This window comes from Anguilla rostrata, chromosome 5 (assembly GCF_018555375.3).
Source record: "Anguilla rostrata isolate EN2019 chromosome 5, ASM1855537v3, whole genome shotgun sequence".
Taxonomy (NCBI): domain Eukaryota; kingdom Metazoa; phylum Chordata; class Actinopteri; order Anguilliformes; family Anguillidae; genus Anguilla; species Anguilla rostrata.
Window position 1 is genome coordinate 17,540,626 of NC_057937.1, and position 21,163 is coordinate 17,561,788.

General features: G+C 45.9%; 1 protein-coding gene across 1 annotated transcript; it reads right to left on the reverse strand.

The window, feature by feature from the left end:
• Positions 1-960: 960 nt before the first annotated feature.
• On the reverse strand, positions 961-20,914 carry st3gal2 (ST3 beta-galactoside alpha-2,3-sialyltransferase 2). The gene is made up of 6 exons (XM_064335466.1): positions 20,505-20,914; positions 14,268-14,461; positions 9,389-9,568; positions 9,029-9,074; positions 8,374-8,493; positions 961-5,834 (listed from the first exon to the last, which is right to left on the reverse strand). Exons 1-6 carry the CDS (start codon positions 20,844-20,846, stop codon positions 5,661-5,663), a joined length of 1,056 nt encoding a protein of 351 aa, XP_064191536.1. The 5' UTR covers positions 20,847-20,914; the 3' UTR covers positions 961-5,660.
• Positions 20,915-21,163: the final 249 nt, after the last annotated feature.

The window sequence follows — 21,163 nt, forward strand, 5'->3', positions numbered from 1 at the left end:
GTAAACTGAATGTTGAGTACGCCGTGTGTGCGTGCGTGCATGTCTTTTCATCTCCGTTTTGGTGCCCCTGCCCATGCATGCCCGTGTCAGACCAGGTGAGACCAGGTCAAGGGGAGCCACGTGGCTCGTACTGTTGCGAGCAGTTAATCTGGACCCAGGGCCAGAGCCCGCCCTCCGTTTCAAACGGGCGCCTCGGTTCAGCCATACATCATCCCCGCTCTCATTACCTTCACCTTGACTGGCGCTGCCACGGGGACGGAAGGGAAACGACCTTGCTCAGAATCTCAGATCGGGTTTGTCAATGGTACCGACCATCCTACGGCTGGACCTAGGCACGCCCCTCCCATCCTGGCCTGGCGGGGAGCGCATACCCATTTACTACATCCAGCAGTTATCTCCTTCTGCATCTGCTTCCAGTGCTTTGGGCTTTGTTGTCAGACTTGGGTTTTTGCTAATGACTCTGTTGTGACTGCCCCTGGCCTAAACCTTTACAAGTGTGCTTTCGCACGTCTCTGGGTAAGAGTCGCTGACAAACGGCTAAATGTGGAACTAAGTCCTGGTGCGCGTTCGAGATTCGAACCGTTTCGTGTGGTTTCACGGGGGTTCCCCTCGAAGGCCGCCTTCACGCTAAACGGTTTGCGGCGATCTCAGATGTTTCCCCCCGTTTTGTGGGCACGCCAGAGGTGTAGCCAGAAGCAGAGAGCTGCGTAATTAACAATTGATGACACGGGATGCAATCGGGATCCGCATCAGCGGCCGTGGTGAAGGCTCCCTGCAGCTGGCCCTGAGCCCAGCACACCTCCTGTGAGGCGAGTCAGACGGCAGTGTGCAGTCGACCCTACGAGTCACGCAAGTGACATGAACGACGACGGCAGCGTAGCTGGTGTTTGTGTGTGTGTGTGTGTGTGTGTGTGAGAGGGAGACTATACAGTCAGAAGGGATGGATACAAAACCAACATCTGTCCTTTCACCGTCACATTTATTTTTTTTACAATAGCATAAGATAAAAACAGTCCTTTGTCGCACAGGTAAATTGTGGTTATAAAAGGAAAGGACAGATCAAATGATAATCGTAACACTGATGACAGTCCTAAGAGCAGTAACACTCAGAGTATGTACAGTTTGTGTCGTTGGTAAATAAAGTGTGCCAGACGCATGTGTCCTGTGGGACGGGGGGAGGGGGGCGTTGGTAGATCCCCTCTCTGCCCCCTCACCTCCCCATCACACTTCAACAAGACCCTTAAAAACATTTTCAAATTTTAAGAAAACTCCCAGAATGACTTTCTGAATGAGTCGGAGAGAGAGAGAGGGTTCATTCCAAGCGCTTATTTTCCCTCCACGCATCCTTTCCTCGTGTCCTTTCCCTCGCTCCTTAGCTCCACCCGTCAGAGGACGCAAGGAAAGGAAGCAAGGAAAGGACACAAGGATGGAGGAATCGAGGAAACGTGAACCTGGCAAGTGGAACGTCCTTTTTCAGTGAAGCGGCAGACTGAAACCACATCAATTACAGACGTGGCAGATGCGGAGAGGTGGATCCACAGGTCAATCATTTATACGTCACGTTCAAAAAAAATACTTCCACTTACTAAAGATGCACTCATAGGCTTTGGGAGCCTACTCGCTCTTTACTCCTGGCTCAGTCAAGGAGCAATTAACAGGTTGGAAAGACCAAAAAGATGGACCTTGTTCGATTTCCAGATCGGGCAAGGACCGAGGAGACAAAGAGGGGAATAATAAGCAACTGGAATGAGCCCAGAGACTCCCGAGTCATTTCAGATGCTTTAATAAAAATGTGCATTTTAGCCACCACCGCAAGTAGGTGGCGGTGTTTCCATCAGGTTATATTCAGAGACTGCGCAGGGGCTCAAAGGGTTAGCTGTGTTGTGAACAGGGACGTGAGTGGGACCGCCAGGCTTGTTGGGATTCACTGATATTTAAATCAGACGAACAGTGGTATTCCACTGCAGCAGCCCATCCACGGACAGTGGTATTCGCTGAGCCCACAGCTGCAGCCCATCCACGTGCCGTACAGGTCACGACATCACAAAGGGAAATGTGACAAAGTGTCAACGGTTTGCGATGGGGGAAGAGGGGACTTTGGCAGAGTCTGGGATGAAAACTATTTGAATCCTGCAAGCCTCTTGAGCCTATCAGCTTCCCTAGAGTGAGCCTCTGAGCCAATCAGAGAACCACCGTTGAGAGAATGTGGCAAAAACCCTTCAGAGTGGTTTGGAAGGGGGTTAATCATGAGCTGCAACATAAATTCTAAATAAACAGGCCCAAAAACAACTGGAGCAATATGACGACTGTCACCATAACACTCTTTGGTGAAATATTGCACATCAATTTTGTTCTCTTGTCACATACTGAAAATATTGTAAGGGTGGCAGAAGAGCTGTCCTTGATATGACAAAAGAAAGTGCCTGTGGTGGAGGGATATGTAACTATAAACATATTTTATGTTCAGGTGCTATTGTCAGAGATCTCTGTATCTCAACTCACAAAATAGGGTCAGGTAAGTCGCAAAATTAAAAATGTAACAATGCCAGATAATGTAACAATGGCAGGTAATGTAACAACGACAGGTAATGTAACAACGACAGGTAATGTAACAGCGGCAGGTGATGTAACAATGCCAGGTAATGTAACAATGCCAGATAATGTAACAATGCCAGGTAATGTAACAATGCCAGGTAATGTAACAATGCCAGGCCATCACTGTAAATAAGATTCCAAGGTTAATTGTCCTGCCTGGTAAAATAAAGATCAAATAAAAATAGATTTTAAAAGATAAAAATGTAAAAATGAGAAGAAAAAGGTGAGCATCTTTGTTCTCCCAGGAAAGAGAGAGAAATAGAAAACGGTGAAAAGGTGGGAATGGTCTGATCTCTAGCACCCAGTGACAGAGAACTGAAGTAATTTCTCTCTCTCTCTCTCTCTCTCTCCTGGTGTCTCTTCGTTTTCAGCACCTTCCTTTTTTTCAGAGGCTTATAAAAAAGGGAGTCGGGCGAACATGGTAAATGTACAGAGTGTGAAAAGGACGCAGTGATTCTAATTCGCGGTTTAAAAAAGGCACGCCATCGTCATGGTAACCCTCTCTGGAAAAAAACAGGAAGAGAGGCATTGTGTTGAGGGAATGGGATTGGGGAGAGGCGGGGTGGGGGAATCTCAAAGGAGGTGGGACGGAGAGGCGGCAGGTCTGGTTGGGGGGGGGGGGGGGTAAATGTGACCACCCCTCATCATACAATGGGGAGATGCAGCAGCAGCCAGACTGGGGAACTGGGGCCTGTTCCATTTGGGAAAATAATGATGAATGCCCCCTTGTTTGTGTGTGTGTGTGTGTGTGTGTGTGTGTGTAAGCGTATGTGCTGACTGGATCCCTGCACTGTCCCAGACTGAAAACCAGGTTGGAAAGTTGGAAAGATGGAGGAAGCAGCCCAATAGTATATAGTGAATGACTGCTTGACCTCCCCTTTACATGGGCCTTATTTGATATATATATCAATCATTCACATACACATGCATTATACATTGTAATAAACTGTGACATTGGAGAGTGCCCCCCTAGTGGCGGGACAATGCAGGGAGGCATAAGAGAGAGTGCTTAGGAGCACCCTGTGAAGCAAATAACTAGCTTGCAGGGAAAAGGCACTAGGGCGTGTGTGTGTCTGTGTGTGTGTCTGTGTGTGTCTGTGTGCGTGTGTGTGTGTGTGTGTGCTCCTGTGTGCACAACCTACAGACAATATGCATATCTGTGTTCTTGGGATCTACCTGAAAATCAAAACTTGCAGAAAGACAAAGCAATGTGTGTGCTGCAGAAAGTCTCTCACACACCCACACACACAGACAGACACCTGATTTCATACATTCGTAGGCTACTCCTTTAAAAAAAAGAAATCTAAACTGCAGGCTTTTTTTTTTTTTTTTTGCTTTTAGCTTTTCTTCCTTTAAAAAAAAAAAAATCTGATGTTGTCACGGAAACAGCGTACAAGCAGAAATCGCGTGGGGCCGGGCAGACGGCGATAAAGAAACGAGCGGGGAGAACAGGAGGCGAAGGGCGGCCATGTCAAAGTTGAAGCCTTCTGGTTCCCGCTCCTGCGCGGTGGCGGGATCGACTGGCACCCGCGCTCTCGACTGACATCGGTGCGGTTTCCATGGCAGCGCGGCGTGAGGAAAAAAAACGTCGGTGCAGAAAATCGATGCCTGCCCAATGTTTCGCTCCGCGCCCCTCCGTGGCGCTGTACGCCCGTGGCGCGTGGGCGAGGCCGACGTCTGCGGCTCCCGCGGTTCCTTCTTTTGAAAAAAGGAGACGTCGGTGCCGCTCGCCGAGCCGTCGCTCGATAAAGATATCGCTGAACTGAGTCCCAATTCAGGGAACAAAAAGTGGTGGAATGGCAAGGGCTTTAGATATGCGGAATCTGCATTATGACAACATCTGATGATGTCACACATCTGCTGCCGCTAAGTGGAGAGAGGTTGGAACCGGCACCTCAGGTGCTTCCAGAAGGTAACATCTAGTGTACTCTAGAACTGTACCGTGTGTGTTCAGGTATGAGTGCCTGTATGTAGGTTATGCTCGCCAGTCACAACAGCAGCAACATCATGTTACCTCAGAGTATGTGCCTGCATTGATGCTGAAGGCGTGTGTGCACCTGTGTAGACTGCGTGTCATAGTTAAGCTACCTCAGTGACCTTCTATTCGGCTAAGTCAGAAAGCTTGAACCAATCAGACATTGCAGCCAATCAGAGAGCACCTATATCAAGACACCAGGGTGTGACTGCGGTGCAGCCCGCCTTCACCTCCAAACCCAATCAGCAGGCCTGTCAGTCACATGACCTCTGAACGCACAAAAAGAGGAGCAGAACACGAGGGCTTCAAATCGAACCCGAATAAAACAAATGAGCAAAAGCTAAGAAAGGAAAACCGCTGATGGTGCAGCCCAAACATGCCTTTTGGGCTTGGCCCAAAGTGATGCCAGGGCTTTACCATTCAGAACTGACAAACAGAAATATAATTACTGGCGAAAGTCCTTTAGTCAAAAGAGCACGTAAACTTCACTCTCTGGCTCCCCTTAGTGACCATCTTTGCTATGTGCAGGGCGGTCCTGGAGTCAAAGTCCCCGCCCACTTTGCAGGCCAGATGAGTGGGGGAGTCTGCGGAGTCTGGCTTTGAGGTTCACCTCCAAAGGCATGTGATTGTTCGGCCCCCCACTGCGTACACTGACAGTAAATTGGTTTAAAAGGAGCCATACTTGGCAGGCCAACCCTTTGATTGACAGAGCGCAGTCCTCTCCGTTCTCCCAGGAATGCTTTCCTGACACAGAGGGGAGGGCTGTTAGCCTGCAGGGGGCGATACTGGGACACCAGTTAAAAATCCTGATCTCTGCAGCAGGAGGTAGAACGTCCCAAATCTGCTCCCGTGTTCAAGCTCTAAAGTGATAAGAGGTTTGAAGAGTATTTCTCTAGGCAGATAATGGCCCCAAGCACTGATCCAGGATCAGTCTCAGAAATGTCCGCGGTGTTATGATTAGGGGTTTTGGATCCTGGTTTACTACTACTGGGGCCCCACTTCACCCAGAGCCCATGTGCATGAACATGCAAGCAGAGAGCCTAGTGGCTGATGGGTAATGTAGCTTTCACTTCCTGCCGTTCCGCCCGCCTCACTTCCCGGGGAACACGGTGATCTTGCCGGCCTTGGCCAGGGAGTCTATGATCTGGGCCTCGAAGTCAGCATCGTGGACCCCCGTCTTGCGGAACTCGCCGGAATACCGGTTCTGCTCCCAATAGTGGTGCCAATTGCCCCGGCTGTCGGCCCCAAAGCCAAATACATTCACCTGCAAGGATAGAGTAAGAGACAAATGCATTCACCTGCAAGGACAGAGTAAGAGACAAATGCATTCACCTGCAAGGACAGAGTCAGAGACAAATGCATTCACCTGCAAGGACAGAGTCAGAGACAAATACATTCACCTGCAAGGACAGAGTCAGAGACAAATACATTCACCTGCAAGGACAGAGTAAGAGACAAATACATTCACCTGCAAGGACAGAGTAAGAGACAAATGCATTCACCTGCAAGGACAGAGTAAGAGACAAATGCATTCACCTGCAAGGACAGAGTAAGAGACAAATACATTCACCTGCAAGGACAGAGTCAGAGACAAATGCATTCACCTGCAAGGACAGAGTAAGAGACAAATGCATTCACCTGCAAGGACAGAGTAAGAGACAAATGCATTCACCTGCAAGGGCATAGTAAATGCATTCATTTACGTGTGCAGAGAGAAGCAGACACATTAACCTCCACAGAGACAAACATTAGCCTGTGCCCACAGAGAGAAATATGGTCCTAACACTCACATACAGTGATCTGCACAGACAAAAAAGGGCTCATTTGTTTCTTCTGGATCAGTGCTATATACTGCAAATGCAGTTGAGATACACATATAATGATCACGATGCAGGAAGTTAATCCTGTTCACTGAACTCATCATATTAGTTTCTACATGCTATAATGAACAGGGAATTTAAACACTGTACAAATGCCAAAAAATTAGTGAGCTCCATAATGTTTGGGACAAAGACATTTTTTTCTTGACTTGGCTTTGTATTGCACAATTTCATATTTTTAATCAAACAATTCACATGTGATTAAAGTGCACATCCTCAGCTTTTATTGAAGGGTATTTTTTAATACATTTTTGTTCCACCATGTACAGCATGGTTACAGTTTGCTAAAGAGTACTTAAAAGAGCCTGCAGAGTTCTGGAAAAAAGGACTTGTGGATAGATGAGACCATGATTCACTTGTGTCAGAGGGATAGCAATAGCAAAGTGTGGAGGCCAAAAGGATCTGCCCAAGATCCAAAGCACCCCCTCACCTGTGAAACATGGTTGTGGGCGTGTTATGGTTTGGACATGCAGGGATGCCACAGGCACTGGCTCACTTGTCTTTTTTAGCAGCAGCAAAATGAATTCTGAAGTGTACAGAAACATCTTATCTGCTCAACTTCAAGCAAATGCCTCCAAACTCATTGGACGGCACTTCATCCCACAGCAAGACAAAAATCCCAAACATACTGCTAAAGTAACAAAGGAGATTTTCAAAGCCAAAAACTGGGAAATTCTTGACTAGCCAAGTCATTGGCTGAATCTAACTGAACATGCATTTCATATGCTGAAGAGAAAACATGAGGCAACTAGCCCCTGAAACAAGCAGGAGCTGAAGATGGCTTCAATACAGGCCTGGCAGAGCATCATTGGAGAAGATACTCACCACCTGGTGATGTCTGTGAGTCATTGCATTCAAAAGATATGGAACAAAGTACTAAACAACTACCTTAATTTACATAATATTAATATGGCCCAGACATTATGGTGCCAGGAAATGGGGGAATATGTATAAAAAGATTGATTACAAATCTAAATCATCTCTTGTGGAGTACAGAGCCAAATCAAGAAAAAATGTCTTTGTCCCAAGCATTATCAAGCTCACTGTATGTACATTTGCAGACAGACAAGCAGGCCAACAATATTACATTGACCTGCTCTGCTTGGTGAATGTTTTGCACCTTCATTTTCAGAGACCTGTGTGTTTGTGCATGTGTGTGTGTGTGTGTTTGTGCATGCGCCAGACCTGGTTTCACTATATATTTGAAATACTTAACTTCAGATGCTAATCCAATTTTATGCTTTAATGCAGGGGTGGCCAACCCTGGTCCTGGGGAGCCGCAGGGTTTGCTGGTTTTTGTTTTCACCTTAAATACAGCAACCACTTAGACTGAAGCAACCAGGTGAGGTGAGTTAACTGCGTAATCAACTGCTATAATCGATCAATTAAGTGCAGAGTAAAAACAAATACCAGCAGACCCTGTGGCTCTCCAGGACCAGGGTTGGCCACCCCTGCTTTAATAGTGTTCTCTCTTCATGTCAAATTTGTAACCGTACCCCCATCAGTGCTCATAGCTTCAACCTCCACTACCGATTGATGAGAAAGCACATAACATGCGCTGTCCTCAAAGCTCGCAGGTCAGGGTTGCGCAGACATGAGTCAGAGGAAGACACGTAGCTCAACCACACACTAGAATACCACCGCGTTGACAGGATGAGCCAGAAGCCCCGTTTATACAATTCTTAATAACGACAGCAGCCACTGATAATATTTTATTGGTGGCTGCTGTTGTTATTAACGACACAGGCTAAGGTATTTTTGACCCAGGCCTGGTGCATGTGTGTTTGTGCGTGTGAGTTTGTGTGTGTATGAACTCTGTGTGTGTGTGTGTGTACTGTACGTGCCTGTGTGTGAGATGACGTTGCATGGTCATGTTTCGTTTTTAGTGCTGTGATACAGGGGGAAAGTAGACGCGGGCCCCACCTCGTCGCACACGTGCAGAGCGAAGAACAGGACCAGCATGCCTGTGGAGGGGTAGCGGCCGTGGTGCCGGGTCCAGCGGTCATGGATGTACTTAAAGAACGCGGGGTTGTATATCTGGACCTGGAGGGACAGAGAGAGGGAAGTAACCTTGGTCAGTCACAATCACAGCTCTGATATTGGGGGGCAGTAACCTGACCCAATCACAGCTCTGATACTGGGCCACAGTAACATGGACCAATCACGGCTCTGATACTGGGCAGCAGTAACCTGGACCAATCACAGGTCTGATACTGGGCCACAGTAACATGGACCAATCACGGCTCTGATACTGGGCAGCAGTAACCTGGACCAATCACAGGGCTGATACTGGGGAGGGCAGTATCCTGGACTAATCACAGCTCTGATGCTGTGGGCAGTAACAAGCACCAAACACAGCTTTGAGACTAGGGGAGGACAATAACCTGAACCAATCAGAGTTCAGAGATTTGTGGAGAGCAGGAATCTGGAACAATCACTGCTTTGAGATTGTGGGCAGACAGCGTTATGTGGTGGTCTTCACCAGTAACAGCCACACTGAGATGTAAATGCTGATAACAGCTGCCTGCTAAAGACCTTGTCACTGACACTGATACTGTGAACGGAGACAGAAAAGTACCTTGTCTTTATCAACACGCAGGAACTGCTTCACTGGAGCATAGGTACTGGAGGGGAAGAAAAGAAGAGAGGGGAGGGGCGTGAAAAAGAGTAGGAGGTAGAGAGAGAATGAGAGAAAGGTTACCGTAATTAAAGTTGAACTGAACCAGCGTTACCAGACAGTTTGACAGGAGATGAAGCACAACTCAGTAATGCAGTGTACATTTTTTCTAGCACCTTCCTATCTCAGAAACAGGAATTTCAGGCCCTGTGGTGAAACAGGCTCTGATCCTGGATCAGTCTGAGATCTTTCACATCCAGGACCGTTGTGTATGTGCGTGCACGTAGGTGTGCATGCGTGGCAGTACATCTCCGCACTCACAAGCGTATCTGGCCGGTGGACAGCGCGCTAGTGATCCACAGAAGGTCCAAGGTCTTGAAGGGCACCAGGACGAAGCTGACGTTGGCCGCCAGGTTCTTGGCGCTCTCAGGGTACATGAAGTGGTGGGTGGTGTGGCTGCCGGCGTCCTCCTCGTACCCCACCGTGGGAGCCAGGTTGATCCTGACAGACAGACAGACAAATGGACTGAAGCCTCTCAGAGCAGGCGGGAGGCACGAACAGATGGACAGACGGGGAGGCAGACAGACGGATGTACGCACGCTCAGGCAGAATGAAATGAACTCAGCCCACGCAGGTGGAGCTGCACAGAACAGAGCTGCTGCTGCTGCGGCTGCTGCTGATGGGTTTCATTACAGCCATTTATCCAGCCACCCACGCACACAGCACCTCATTAAGCGAGCTGAGGTACTGCTTTGAGCACAAACACACACACACACACCACAAACAAATACACACACACACACACACAAACACACACACACACACACAAATACACACACACACACACACAAACTCACCACAAACAAATGTGCACACATACACACAAACACACACACACAAACAAATACACACACACACACAAACCCACCAAAAACAAATGTGCACACACACATGCAGACACACACACACATAACAAACAAATGTGCACATACACCACAAACAAATACACACACACACCCACACAAATACATATGCACACACACACACACCACAAACAAACACACACACACACATACCACAAAAAAATATGAAATGCACACACACACACACACACACACACCACACAACAACACAAACACAATGCACACACACACACACACACTTCCAAACAAATACAAACTGACACACACACATCCCACGAAACACACACCACACCCAAAACATACAGGACACACACACCCCAGATATCAAATTCGCATCCACAAAAAAAAAAACACAATACACACACACATGCACACACGCACACACACATTCCAAACAAATTACATTACATTACATTATGTACACAAACTGACATAAGCATACATTTCCCCACTTGCCCGGAAACACACCCACACGCCATACATACAGGGACACACACCTCTCGTGTCTATGATTATCAATATTCTGTCTCCCACATAAAAAAACAAACACATAAACATAAACGATTCTGTATATTCTGAGTCTGTGTGACCATGATAAAAAAGAGAAAGCAAGAATGTGTGGTTTTGTGTGCTAGTAGTACAGTGAATAAGCGTACGTGCCAGTAGGTGTGTGTGTGTGTGTGCGCGCAGCTGTGGGGGCAGACTGCTGGCTTTAGTGTTGTCCTTCATTGTGTTCTATGTTTGAGGGCATTATTACAATAATCTACTTTAAGAGCTGAGTGTTTCTGTTCTTTATCTTCTTAAGACACAAAGCCAGGCATGTGAGCCATGGGATGGGCTATTCTCCAAAGGACTTGGGGGAGGTCACATTACCAGGGAAAGGAGGGGAGGTGGGGTCATAGAACATCACCTGTCCCTTCCTCCCTCATATCAAAAATACAGACTTGTCTTTGCAATTTTGGAACTCAGGATATATTTTTCTCATGCTCTCTCTCTCTTTCTCTCTCTCCCTCTCTCTCTCTCTCACTCATTAGAGTACTGACAGTCTATCTTCTCATTTTCCAGACTCTCATTAGACATCTTCATCTGAAAGGGTGATTCTCTTTCGTTTTCCACAGCCACACACAACACACACACACACACACGCACCACACCCAAAACCAAAACCCCTTTACCCCATCACACAGGTCTCGGTCTCACAAAGAGGGCTCAAACGACCACCTGTCAAACTGTAAAATGAGACAGATGAATCTATAAAAACAGGCTGCTCTGAAGCAGAGGGAGATGTTTACAGCAGGATCAAGGCTGTGACTGCGTGATCAATCACGCACACTTGTCTCACATACAAATACCAACACGCTCTGTCTTCCTCATTTTCCCTCTCATATTTTCTCCCCCTTTTCCGCTCTCTGTCTCTCTCTCTCCCTACCACTCACTCACACACGCAGACACACACATGCACACACGCACACACACACACACACATACACACGTGCGTGCACACACACACACACACACACGCATGCACACACACACACACATGCATGCACGCGCACACAGACACACACACACACACACACATGCACGCACGCGCACACACACACACACACGCACACACACACACACACACACACACACACACACACACACACACACACACACACACACACACACACACACGCGCACGCACGCGCACACGCACACACCACACACACGCGCACGCACGCACGCACGCGCACACACACACACACACACACATACACACACACATATAAAAACAGGCACATTCATGGTCAATGCCCTTGGTCTCTTCGGCCACTCGCACACACACGGCCGAGTGTGAGGAGAAGGCCGCCCAGCGCGAGAGACGGGGAGGGGGGAAACAGAGACGGAGACAGAGAGAGAGATGGTGCCCGTTAGGAGTGCATGAAATGAGCGAGAAGATTAATTGGAGATGTTAGCGAGAGTGACAGAGGAGAGAGACACTCCCAGACGTGTCATCTCAATCCTCTATCCCTCTCTCCCCGTCCATCCTTTCTCTGACTCATTTTCTGTCTGTCTCTCTGCAATTCTCACTTTCTCTCGTTCTCAATACATACATACATACATATACATGTACATACACACACAGTGAACTCCATAATGTTTGGGACAGACTTTCCATTTTCAAATTTTAGATTTGTGATGACACAATTCATATGTCTAAGTGCACATTCTCAGCTTTTATTTAAGGTTACTTTTATACACTTCGTAGAAATTACACCATGTTTTATACATAGCCCCCATATCAGGGTGGCATAATGTTTGGGACATATTAATGTTATGAAAATCAGAGCAGTTATGTTTAGTACTTCACATCCTTTGCATGCAATGAGTGCTTAAAGTCTTGGAATCATAGACATAACCAGGTGCTGAATATGTTCTCTGGTGATGCTCAGCTAGGCGTATAATGCAGTCATCTTCAGCTCCTGCTTGTTTTGGAAGCTAGTTGCCTTACATTTTCTCTTCAGCATATGAAACATATGTCCAGTTGGATTCAGATCAGGTAACTGACTTGGCTAGCCAAGAATTTTCAAGAGCCAAGAGTTTTTGACTTTGAAAAACTCCTCTGCTGATTTAGCAGTAGGTTTGGGATCATTGTCTTGCCGTAGGATGAAGCGCCATCCAATGAGTTTGGAGGTATTTGTTTTAACTTGAGCAGATACAGTAAGATGCTTCTGTACACTTCAGAATTCACTCAGCTGCTGCTATAAGCAGTTGCATCATCAATGAAGACAAGTGAGCCAGGAACTGTGGCAGCCATACATGCCCAAACCATAACACCTCAGGCAGTTCCTTTATGCCTCCACACTCAGCTCTTGCCATCACTCTGATACAAATGAATCTTGATCTTATCTTGTCAAGAACTGTGCAGGCTCTTTTAGACACTCTACAGCAAACTGTAATCTGGTCATCCTGTTTTTGCAGCTAGTGGTTTGCATCTTGCATTGTAGCCTTTGTAGTACTTTGTGAAGTCTTCTGCGGACAGTAGTCATCTTCGGTCATCAACTGTAGAGGTATTCCTTGGCCTACCAGGCGCTTTGTTTTTACTGAGCTCACCAGTGCTTACTTTTTTCTTAACAATGTTACAAACAGTTGATTTTGGTAAGCCTACAGTCTCTGACTGTCTTTTTCTTATCTCTCAACCACATGATGGCTTCCTTGACTTTCACTGGCACAACTCTGGTTGACATACTCCAATAACAGACTCCAAAGGCAATAAAAAGCCTAGAGTCAAGACTAGCTACTAAAAGCACTCTTATACCTGCTCTACACATCTGACTAATCAGAAACACCTGTGAAGCAATTTGTCCCAAACATTATGGAGCTCACTGTATGAATATATCTACCTAATCTATCAGTGGCTTTATTTGTCATTGGAGTTGCCAAAGCTCAATCATACTTTCAACAAACATCATGAAACTGATAAAAAAAGGACATAGTTCAAATAGTAAAATAGGTACAGCAAGATGTATTCTTTCTGAAAGAGAATGGGCAATGTTTGAACAGTCTGTCACACAAGGATGAATCTAGTTAGTTTAACTGAAATAAATGTCTTCATATTTCTGATAAACAAAGTGGCTGAGGCAGAAACACACACACACTCACACACATGCACACTCAGAAAAAAGTACAACTACAGTAACAAAAACAGAAATGTTGCTTCCTCTGAATACCACTGTCTTCGCTGCACACCAACTGTCTCTCCTCTCCCCTCCCACTCCCTTTTCCACCGAACCACCACTCTTCCACTTACATAACTGAGAATGCTCTTAGAACAGCTATATTAGTCAGCATTAACTACATTTTAAAATTATATATTCACTGTTGCTTGACATGTTAAACGTTTTTTGTCAACGGAAAAAAAACTTAAGGGTTGCAGCTGCCTCACTCAGACTCACTTGCAAAATAAATTACTAATTTCAAGACACTTCTTGGTTACATAAATGTACTTGGAATTGAATGGAAAAAAAAAATCATTCATTGTTGAAAGCAATGCCTTTCAGCATATACCCTTCTACAGGGTTTGGTGGCTACATGCCAAAACGTGTTGGTTTTAACAAAAAAGGGATTACTTTCTTCAGGCCAACTCAAAGTATAGCTGGAGGTTTTGATTTTCATTCCTGCTGCTGCCTATCCCATGCACCTTTGTAGCTTAGCGAAGAAGCCGCAGTGCTCTCCACGCTTAAACGAAGGGTACATCATAAAAATGAGCGAAACTGTCTTCCCTCCCTCACCTCATGATGAAGTTGTGCCTGTCAATCAGCCTGCCGTACCCCGCCCCCCGCAGGTTGCCGGAGTTTCCCACCACGGCACAGCGCTGGCAACGGCCGGGGTCCCAGGACCCGTAGGGGGAGTGGCCCGGGATCACCTGGAAGAGGCGCGACAGCACCTGCTGTATGCTGTGGGGCTTGAACTGTGGCTGCAGCATCTGTAGGGGGCGACAGAGAGGCGGGAGAAATCCCAGATCAGAAGCCCACCAGGACAGGACACGACAGGTGAAAATCAGGTGGAAAATCCAGGTTCGGAAAGTAAGAGTCCTCCCCAGTATTCTGTTCCAATCACCTGGATTTTCTAATTAGCACAATTCTTCATCCAGAAGGTAGAACTAATTAGTGAAATCATCTGAGCTCATGGGTGCAAGAAACACATGGCAAGACTTACTTTCTGACCTCTGGACTTTCCACCGCTGGTGAAAATACACTACAATGTATCTTTTTACAAAAAACAAATGAGCTCCAAATAAATCTACCAATGAGCATATCAAAGAATAGGCTGTTTTATCGGTGATGACAGAAAGTAAATCCACACGTGTTTGTAAAATGGTCTAGATTTAACTCGCCTCAAAAATCAGCCTAGTCAAACAAACAAATATTAATTTGTTGGAAACCTCTGCTTTTTGGGCCATTATCAAATTTAGACTATTCTACAAATGCATGAGTGTGAGTTTATTTTCTTTCATTGTCTGTATGTCTACCCAGCACCTGAAAAAAGATATTTTCATCGCTTTAATTTTGAGGTGAGCATGTCTACTGGCCTTTATGCTTCATAGGCGCATAACAAAAGGTACACTTTTACTCCCCAATGTGATTAATAAATGAGCACCTAATAGTTCAGCAACTTTTCCACCACATGAAGAACCCAAAATCAGAGAAAATCAGGTGTTGAATGCCACAAGTAAACTAAAATGAAGTATGAGCCGGACACAGTTTTGTTTACTCCCCAGTGCAATTAATAAAAAAGCACCACATACAAACGACGTTTCCATTTGCTGCAGCTTCTCATCAGCCTGACAGAGAGCCGCACGACGGCCAGAAACGTCACTTACATCTGGCGCTAATAAATGAACTGCCCGGAGGAGCAAACAGAGTGCGCGCCGATCATCCTTCACCTTCAGTCTGCCGCTGAGTTCGGCGACCGCCCAAGTTTCCTGAGTGCGTTTTGTTATTTTCCGTGATGGCGCAGAGGAAAAGAGGGAAAAGAGCCGAGCAACCTAGATCACGTGTGTAACGCGTGCAGCGAACTAACATCTAAAATGCACGCGTTTGAAACTCTGCCTGTCTCTGGGAAGGGACGAAATCAGGAGAGTTACAGAACGAAGGAACATAAATGGAGGAGGGGTGACGTGGACAGACGGAAGTGACGGAGTCTGATCTGCAACAGAGATGAGACTGGGCGTGGCCTCCAGCCTCTCCTGTGCTTCTACCTGGAGACCGGCACATCCTGTTCCCGCCCCCCTGCACTCCCCCGCCCCCAGTGTTCACGGCTGGTGCCACAGCCTGGCAGAAGCACCTGGCACGGCTCGGCCTGCGGGCAAGCAGCTGATTTCCGACACATGCTCCCTGCCACATCCGCCAGGCTGGCCACTCCATTTCGGCTCTCAGTAGTTCACTGTGACCCTCAACAAAAATCTTCCTTCTATCTAATCGAGATACTCCCAGTGTCATTTTGTATGTGGGTTCTAATGGCATTAGAGCCAAAAGTCAGATGTTTTAAAAGCTGATTTTCAGAACTACTCTAGCTACCCTTTAACACACTGGAAAACGAGTAGTTATCACTGGCCCCCTCCGCACGTCCCGGAGAGGCATAGAGAAGTGGTTCAGGTTGTTCTCACTTCACACTTGGCTGAGAGACCACTGCACTTCCACTGGAGCCCCTTACACTGACAATTCTGATTTATTCAGGAAGAGGCCTGCCTTCTTCAGGCAAGATGGTATTCATTCAAATAGGAGGCGTGCCCAGACGCTCTCTGAGAACACCGCAGCTGGCCTCAAGCCGTGATGGTCTCTGCGTGCTGTTTCTTCCAGGGTCTGAGCAGAGCACTCCTCAAATTTCTACAGGATCTTCCTCTCAATCCCAAGGATGTCCTTTTAATTTTACCACTAACCAGCATGCTGGACCAGGATACAGTAGGGACTTTTATAGCTATACAAATCTGAATGCAAACACAGGAAACAGATTTATTAATAGCTTGGGATAACTCTAGATCACCCAGTCTATTGGTCATCAAAAGCCCTACTGTAAACATGTCTGCCTCGGCAGAAATTTTGACCTACAGTAATGTACAGCAAAAAAATCTTGTACAAATAAATACTCAGCCTTTTGACATTTTGTTATAATAGTACATCTGAATTAGAATCACCACAAGATTATTTTAAAACATGTCATGGGATAGGACTATTGCCCTTAAATATTAGGAGCCTAATCCCAAGGTTGGACTTTGTTCATGTTTTAATTGATGAAACTTCTCCTGATATTTTCAGACTTTCTGAAACCTGGCTCAGAAAAAAAGTTTCAAATTCGGACACATTCATTGATGAATATAATTTATTATGTCAGATTTAAAGGAGGAGGGGTTTTGATATTTGTAAATGATTGTGTTGCTATATCTGAACTTGCTGCTGCCTCATTGTCTAAGCAGTTTGAATATATTGTTCTTGACATCTGCATTGGGGGGGGACGCCCATTTTTACTATTATTGGTATTTACCGTCCTCCCTCAGCAATTAGTGAGGCATTAGAAGACACTGGCAAATTACTGTCAAATTATGCTTCGTCCAAATTGATTGTTATGGGTGATTTCAATTTTGACTGGCTCTCTAAAAAGGCTGAAAGAAATTTGCTTTGATTTAAATTTTACACAAAACCCACAAGGCGCTGATTGATATTTTAATGTATTGACAAATAGGCTAGCTCAATACATCAGTGTCGACTGCCTAATTGCATGTATCCAAAATGCCAGAAAATGAAAATGTAGCACCAGTGTTATTACAAAATGAAACTTCAAACATTTTTTTAAACTGGGTTTTCTTCATGAACTTTATTAGTCTGACTTAGAAAGAAATTGTTACATCTCTGATTCTGACCAATCCCTGGACCATTTCTCTCATGTATTTAATTCCATTGCTGATAAACATGCCCCCTATAAGAACTTCAGGATTAAAAACCGGTTTAACCCCTGGGTTTCCTCAGATCTTTCTGCAGCTATGCATATCAGCGAAAAGCGTGGTCCAAAGCTAGAATGACTGGCACTCCAGCCGACTAGCTGAGCTTTAGGCAACTGAGGAACCAACGCATTTCCATGATAAGGAAAGCAAAGTCTGATTATTCCTGACCTCTCTTTCAAGCTGTAATGGAGATGCACATAGATTCAGGAAAAACTGTGAAATCTTTGAAAAAAAATCCCACCACTACTCTTCCTTCCGGCATTTTCAGTGAAAATGATTTTATTATAAATAAAACAGATATGGCAGAAGCTTTTCATCATCATTTCATCTCCTCTGGCCATTTGTTTGATAGGCCGTCTGTTGACATTGCTCCAGATAGCCATACCCTTAGTCCAGTAACAGAAATTTCATCCAACCCATTGTGTCCAATCAAATTTTCTTTTAGACCTGTAAGTTGTAATGAAGTTTATAATGCACTGGCAAGCATACATACAAGGACGTCAGTGAGAGAAGCCAATCTTGATTCTTGCTCTTTAGCAAACAGATGGAAACTGCATTCTGTTTCTGTTTATCTATAAGTCCAGACTTAAGAAACGTCCCCAATATCTCTCATCTTTAATTACTTTTAAATCCAGTAATTATGATACCAGCTCTCAGGTCTTTTCTTACACCACATGTAGACACTAAGCTGGGGAAAACAGGTTTTCAGTACTATGCCGCTCACAGATGGAATACATTTTTAAAAACTTGGAAATCACAATCTTGTCCCCTTAAAAAATTTGAAGTATTATACATGGATTTTCTTAATGTTGTATGTAGTTGCTTCCTTTGATATATCCCTGTATGATGTTTTACTACTGAATGTTAACTTGTGATTTAATTGTACTTGCCAGTTTTTATACATTTGGTTGCAGGTATCTTCCTCAACAAGACTACCTATAAAAATAAAGGATAGGTAAATAAATGAGTAAAATAAAAATGTAACTGCCTTACATTATAACACAGCGAATATAACTGCCTTACCTTGTAATACAGTGTCTATAACTGCCTTACTTCGTAACACATTATAACAGGCTTACCTCATAAAATAGTGAATGTAACTGCCTTTTGCCTTAAAAGAGTGAAATATGCACATTTACTCTAAACCTTAGTGAATATAGCTGCCTTACCCATTACCATAATGAATACAATGCCTAACCCTTGGTTGGGGGCAATTCAATTTAGTCAGTTCAGAAAAGCAATTAAAATTCAATTTGGGCACTGAGAAATACCAATAATACTCTTTTATGATTTTTGAATGAATACATTTGAATTCATTTTCTCAACGGAAATGGAACTGACCCCAACTCTGTTCCTTCACATGTGCACTGGCTCCTGCTGCCTTGACAGGAATATGCTGACTGTACATAGGATTAAATTCCAACTGCTGCTACAATGTAGAGAATTTGCTCTTACCTGACTTATTTTGTAATACTGTACATGCTGTCTGGCACTGTGATATTATGAATTTGCTTTTGACTGTACGCTCAGGAAATTACTAAGCATGTCTGTTCCCCCTACCACCTCTTATTATCTTTCTCTAGCATTCTCACTCCCTCCTTCTCTATGTTATGTGCTCCTGTTTTTTTATTTTTGCGGAAATTAGTTTGTTGTAATTTTCCTTCTTTTGTCCAGTAGGAGTCGCTCTCTCCGCGGGCCGAAGCGGGTACGCGCGCAGGCGTGTGCACTGGTCGGTTCCGGGTGCAGATTGCCGTGATTGGCCGTAAAAGATGGCGGTTCGGGACATCGTTCTCTCTCTCTTTGTTCTTGTAGAGACGCTACAAGCAGCGACTACCGACTACTGTGTCTTGTCTTGTTTTGTTTAACAGTCAACATTGTTCTTTGTCAAAAATCACGTTGCATACTTCATAGACCATGTGGTAAGGTCTTCTTTTCTTTTGCACCTTTTTACTGTAATTAGTCAGGGTAGAGTAGCAGTGGACCGGAAGACTCACTTCCCCCTTTCTCCCCTTTAATTTGATTTTTCTCTTGTCCCATCCTCCACGGCAGTGAGGGCAGAACTTATGTTACATTTAGACAGCGAGCGTTAGGTTAGATCTGCTGGCTCTGTCCTGCCTGTTTGTTTGTGGGTGTCTGTATTGTATTCGGCTATTGGGTTTTGTAATGAATATATACTTTGTATTCTGGCAAAGAAGGTTGTGGTGTATTTAAATGTGTCGGGCTATGGGCTGACAGCCGGCTACTGAAACTCAGCAGTCTTGGGACGTAACCCACTTCCTTCCTCACTTCACTCTATCTTCAGTTTTTACTGAACAATGTTATTGCTTTTAGCAACAAGTGCCTTTTAGCTCCTGATCATTATATGTCTGTTTTTTTTTTTTTTTTTGGTATGCTTTTAATATGAAACTTTTATTTTTCTGCTGCCATCTTGACCAGGACTCCCAGGCAGAAGAGATATTGTATCTCAATGGGACCTTCCTGGTTAAATAAAGGATAATAAAATAAAAGAATTAAATCTTGAGGCAAGAACTGTGGCTTTATCCTGGATTTGATTTGCACAACGAGGCTCGACTTTTCTCCACGGGATTTCAAGGCACGGTTTCAGTTTATTCCATTTTAGTGGAATTCCTCAACGTGTCTTTTAAGCAGGCACGCCCTTTCCTTTCCTTGGCTGAGTGGCCAGTACGATCCTGCTCCAACTTACAAACACAGACCAGAGATCTCAGCACACATACCAGGGATCTTATTATAAACAGACCGGCGGGCAAGTAACAGAAAGAGAGGTGAAACGAGAGAAGAACAGAGAACAAGAGAGACAGAAAGAGATAGACAGAGACAACGAGAAAGAGGGAAATAGTGAGAGACAGAAAAAAAAGAGAGAGAGGGAAGAAAATCCAAAGGTGGAAAGAGAAGTAAGGAGGAAAGAGATGAGAATAGTGAGGTTGAAGGGAGAAAGACTGAAGAGCTGAGAGGAGAAGAGGAAAGGAGATCCTGTTGAGGAGTTGTGTGTCACGGGCAGCTCACTTACCACCCACCAGTAGTACACGTCGGAAGGAAGCTGGATGTTGTCCCGGGTCCAGACGGGTGAGATATCAGGGTCGTAATTTTCGTCGAACCATTCCGAGACGCCGGGGTCCCCCACGCAGCGCTGGCAGGCGCAGGTTTTGGGCTGGCCGCCCCCTTGTGGGCCGAGCCGGTGGGTGCCGGTGTAGCTGGGCACCAGCTTGACCCGCCGAGACTCCTCCCAGCTCGGGGGATCCAGGTATGGCAACCCGGTGCCGCCCCGGAGGGAGAGGGAGAAGAGCAGGGAGGTGAGGAAGAGCAGGGCCAGGGACCCCAGCAGCACCCAGACGCGCAAGGAGCAGCGCATGGCTGGCCCTCCTGCTCCACCCACACCCGCACCCGGTCCTGATCCCCACGACCTCTGAGCCCGCCCCACGCCGCCCCACCCCCACCCCCACCCCTGCTCACGATGTTGCGTGACGCCTGGGGTCGGGCCCCCCCAGTCCCATCTGCCTCCGCCGCCACCTGCCACCACCCCCCCCACGCTTGTCTGGCCTCCGTTCAGCCTCCCAGCGTCCCCGCCCAGCCCAGAAGGAAAAGAGGCGAGTCAACACCTCAATCTTCGACCGCCCCTCTTGTTCCCGCCTTACAGGACCAGCAGGGGTCAGTGTTTCTGTCCTTCTG